This window comes from Primulina tabacum, chromosome 6 (genome assembly GCF_025594145.1).
Source record: "Primulina tabacum isolate GXHZ01 chromosome 6, ASM2559414v2, whole genome shotgun sequence".
Classification (NCBI taxonomy): Eukaryota; Viridiplantae; Streptophyta; class Magnoliopsida; order Lamiales; family Gesneriaceae; genus Primulina; species Primulina tabacum.
The window spans coordinates 24161069-24165764 of record NC_134555.1 but is presented as its reverse complement, the minus strand read 5'-3'; the positions used below and the strand labels follow the sequence as shown (position 1 = coordinate 24165764).

General features: G+C 41.5%; 1 protein-coding gene across 1 annotated transcript; it reads right to left on the bottom strand.

Moving 5' to 3' along the window:
- Positions 1 to 568: 568 nt before the first annotated feature.
- LOC142550124 (uncharacterized) lies at positions 569 to 1061 on the bottom strand. The gene is made up of 2 exons (XM_075659361.1): positions 1019 to 1061; positions 569 to 915 (listed from the first exon to the last, which is right to left on the bottom strand). The coding sequence occupies exons 1-2, from the start codon at positions 1059 to 1061 to the stop codon at positions 569 to 571; spliced, it is 390 nt and encodes a 129-aa protein (XP_075515476.1).
- Between the last annotated feature and the right edge of the window lie 3635 nt (positions 1062 to 4696).

Sequence of the window (4696 nt, the reverse complement as noted above, 5' to 3'; positions counted from 1 at the left end):
GTGTACTGCCGGACTCAATTCACTCAAGCGTCAGTGCCTCCCTCAATTGGTGATATCCAGACCGTAAATCTATCTTTGAAAATACAGAAGCTCCTTACAATTGATTGAACAAATCCTCGATTCAGGGTAATGGATACTTATTCTTTACTGTCAGCCTATTCAGCTCTCTATAGTCGATGCACAACCTCATAGTCGCATCCTTATTTTTCACAAATAACACTGGCGTGCCCCATGGAGAGAAACTAGGGCGAATAAATCCTTTTTGTAACAGCTCTTGAATTTGGTAATTTAATTCTTTCATTTCAAAGGGTGCTAATCGATATGGTGCCTTAGAGATCGGCACTGTATCGGGCATCAACTCAATAGTGAATTTCACTTCTCTTTCATGTGGGATGCCAGAAACATCATCGAGAAATACATCCGAAAAATCCTTAACCACCTCCACATCCTCAATAGATCGGCTGTCAGTGTCAGGAGCAGATATAATACTAGCGAGAAAACCTTGGCAACCCTTTTGAATAAGCTTCTTCACCCACATGCATGAAATAATATGCGACATGTGATTGTTTCACGCCGCCTCGAAGATAAATTCTTTCTCATTCGGTGGCCTAATAGATACTGACCTCCGCCGAAAATCAATAGTAGCCCCATTCAGTGTGAGCCAATCCATCTCCAAAATAATGTCGAACTCGGGCATTGGTAGTACTATAAGGTCCGCTAGTATAATATTATTTTGTAATTTAAGTTCTACATCCTTAACCATGCTACTAGAAACCATATGTTCGCCAGAAGGCACTGTAACTCGGAATCCCAACTCTACATCCACTGGTAAAATTCCCAATTGTTTTACGAAGGATTCAGATATGAAAGAATGAGTAGCTCCAAAATCTAGCAAAGCGTAAGCAGCTATTCCCGCTAGCAATATTCATCAAGTTCAATGCATCTCGATTTAATTCTGGCATCCATGCTTTTATCTCAAGTAATAAAGTAATATAAAGCACTTAAATAGTCGGAATACCTGTAATAATCGTAGTGTCTGGCTCCGCTTGCTCAGCATGCATCACGTAAGCCCTTCTAGACGTGGGTTGCTTGAGCTTTGGGCAATCACCAGCTTATACCCCATTCCTCCGCACTTGAAGCACTTGTAAGTGTCCCACATGCACTTGTCATAGTGATGACGATCACACTCCTTGCAAAGTGGCTTCTCAGCAGTTTTCGGGATGTTTTCTTTAGGTGGTTGTCCTTGTGGTTTTGGTTGTCCCTGTCGCTTAGGTGGCCCCGTGAATGGTTTCTTATTATGCTGACTAGCTTGTTGGGCACGATTCCTCTTACGCTGCATCTCCCACTCAATGTCCCTCGATGAATGCTTGGCTCGAAAGACTTTAGCAACAGCGGCAGTCGTATAGTCAATAGGATAAGTGAGCATCACATCGCGACGGATCGTCAGTCTCAATCTGTAACGCCCGAAAAACCAACCTACATAAACCACATGCATGCAAATTATTTAAATTGCTTAATTTTTTTATTTAATTGATGTTAAATTCTTACTTGATGCATATTATATGATTAAAGGTATGATTGCATGATTATGCGGCATGATTTCATGAAATTGAAGGATTTTTACCTGAATATTCGATAATAGGCTAGGAAAAGGAGATCAGAGACGACCAAGACAAGAATAAATATTTTTTTCAATAAATATTTTCAAGGCTTCTTATTATGATTAAAAATTATTAAATTTTTCTAAAAATGATAGAATTCGAATTATTTTACGAGACGAGCTCGATTTTACCCGAGAAGCTGGTTTTGGGCAAACGATGGGTTTTTAAAAGATCAAAAAATATTATTTTTGGAAATTAATTTTTATAAACTTTTATTTTACAATTAAATAAGGGTTATTGAGCCCAATTGAACTAAATTAAGTAGGCTCAATTGCTCTTAAACATCAAAGCCCAAAACCCAAGCCCATTATCATGCAAATTAAGAACTATAAAATAGAAAACATAAGCCTTTTCTTCACCATAAAACATCAAGGAGTCTTCGTCGCCCGTTCGTCCTTCCTCACACTCCACGCCGACGATCACGTATTCGAGCGTTCTAAAATGCAAAGGCATGCTACTAAACCTTTTTGACGCATCATTCAAACCATATTATGCTTTTTTTATTTGTTTTTGCATGAAAAATATTTGTGTTTGATTATTTTTACGATAGAATGATTATTCACAATGTTTTGACAATTTTACACTTGTTTGTTAAACGTTATGATTTCTAAGGATTAGGCTGCCAACTTGGGATGATTTATGGGTAGAATACGAACAATTTAAGGTGGAGTCGAGGGCTGAATCGAACATGGCAAGGTAACAAAGCACCTAGGTTTTTCTAGGAAGGACATGATCGCATGCATCTTCCAAGGGGGCGGCTGGTGTGCATGCTGCACTGGGGCTCAGTCCGGGCGGGCTGGGGCTCTTGAAGGTCAGGGTTTAGGGTCTGGTAGGGTCCTATCAAGGCTAGGACCTGTAGCTCGTTCACAAGGAAGAGTCCATGATGGCATGGACTTTTCCCATGCGTGTATGATGCGTGGTCGAGAACTGCTGCAACCGGGGGGGAGGGGGGTAAGGCCTTGGCTAGGGTGGTCTAGCCGGTGTCTCAGGGTGGTACAGAGAGGTTCAGGAGGGATTGGGCTCGGTGGTGGCTCGAGTGAAGTGTATTAAGGATTCATAGCCGCATAGGAAGCATACGCGCGGCTGGTGTTCTTGCACTGGCAGATCTTGCAGCATGAACCAAGGGGCTCGAGGCTGGTTTGGTTGGGTCTGAGACTGGTCCAGGGTCGGTGAGGGTTAGAGGTGAACGGTGGTTAAGTAGCTAATTGTGAAACATTTACTGCTTAAAATACTTCTAGAATTTATTTTTTTTAAAAAAAACTTAAATTCGAACTTTAAAATCATGCATGCATGCACTACTTCTGAAAACACACCTTTACCAAAATAATCGTAATCGAATAACAGATAAAATATTGCAGATTAAAATTTGCCTACTTGGCGCTCAACCATGCATGAACAAAATAAAATTAGTAAAATCCTGAAAATCCACCTCATAACATAATAACGTATAAAAATGATCATGACTACTCAAAGCTCATAAAAATGTGATGTGCGGAAAAGTGTGCTTCTTGGGTCGTGTGCACACATCCAGCCCTACCTGCTCAGAGTTCGGCACCTCCAGTCTCCTCCTCAAAATTCTCACCTACATCACACACGCCTAGTGAGTCTAAAGACTCAACACACCTGTACCGAATAATAACAAATACATGTACATAACACGCATCAGTGAAAAATACTATAATCAACGTACACTTCATGAACTTAAAAGCATAAACGTCAACGTGTCGTATAAAATCATAACATATCAAAACTTGCCTCAACATATCATCATATCCGTATACATTTTCTTTAATTGAATTCAGTTCATTAGTTGTGACTTTCGTATCAGCTCTATTCGGGTTCCATCTAATATAACCGCGGTACCCGACGGCGGGGACATCAGTGACAGCGTTACCCGTCCACTGAGCCTTGGCCTCAGCTCATAATATATCATATAATCGTATTAGTCACAACAAATATTCATCCTTCAAAACGTGTCATCATATTCATCACTTGGTAAAAACATGCATATACGTAAATTTCCCTTAAAACCAAGCATGCACCGTATTTTTCATTAAAAAATCATATATATGATGCATAAACATTTAAAAAAAACATGATACATTTGTGCTCAGGGCGCTGCCAGGACTAAAATCTCAACTCCGGTGCAAGCTGACCATTTTGCCCCTGGAAACCCAAAATGACCATTTTACCCATGGACCTCTAAATTTCGACCCGGAGCTTACCAAAATCCTTAAAACATCTCAAAACATAATAATAAGCCTTTCTTAGACGTAACCTCGAGCCCGTTTTAAAACGTAAACGATTCGTTTTAAAACTTGGACTGGGGTCCCGGTTTTAACCCGAATCAACCCGAAACTTAACCAAACTTTCCCTAACTCGAATCATACCTTAATACTGTCCAACCAGCTCAAAAAACACATGTCCCAGCCCACTAAGAGCCACAAACACATGGCCAGATGTTGCTGGAATTTTCTGCGCAAGGCATTTCAAAGCCCTAGCACACTAAGCTTGCAACTTATCAACCCTAGGCTCTACCAGCTCGGACCAGCCTCGAACCACTCAATCCTATATTACCCTAAGACCTACCTAGACGAAAACATCACAAGGACTCAGCCCCATGCATGTCCCAAACACATGCACACCTGAGGCTCACCCAAACGCACACCACAACCCAACACGCTTCCTCACGCTCGATCGACTTCGAGGCTCGTTCCACCGGTGGTCGAACCTTCCTAGGCCATGCCTCAGACACACTAGGGTCTGGTCCATGGCTTGGATCTACCCTTGCACCTCCGGTTCATATCCATCCATCGATCTCCTCACAAACAAACCAAAACCTCAAGGAACTCGCTCGTCTCCCTATCAACTCGACAAGGCTTCGACTCCAGCCTAGAAACCCCTTCCTCCTCGACGTTAACAGACCCTCATCAACACAACTAAGCAGCCCCCTTGCAACAAATCATAAAAACGTGAGCATGTCAAGAAAAGGATGCAAGATTCATGTCAACTTGTATAAAAACGCAACCACAAGG

Bases quoted from the DNA above. Each gene is read 5' to 3' on its own strand.
- LOC142550124 (XM_075659361.1), bottom strand. From the start codon at position 1,061: ATGCATGCTGAGCAAGCGGAGCCAGACACTACGATTATTACAG. The intron at 916-1,018 runs GTATTCCGACTA...GAATATTGCTAG, and splicing joins AGACACTACGATTATTACAG to CGGGAATAGCTGCTTACGCT.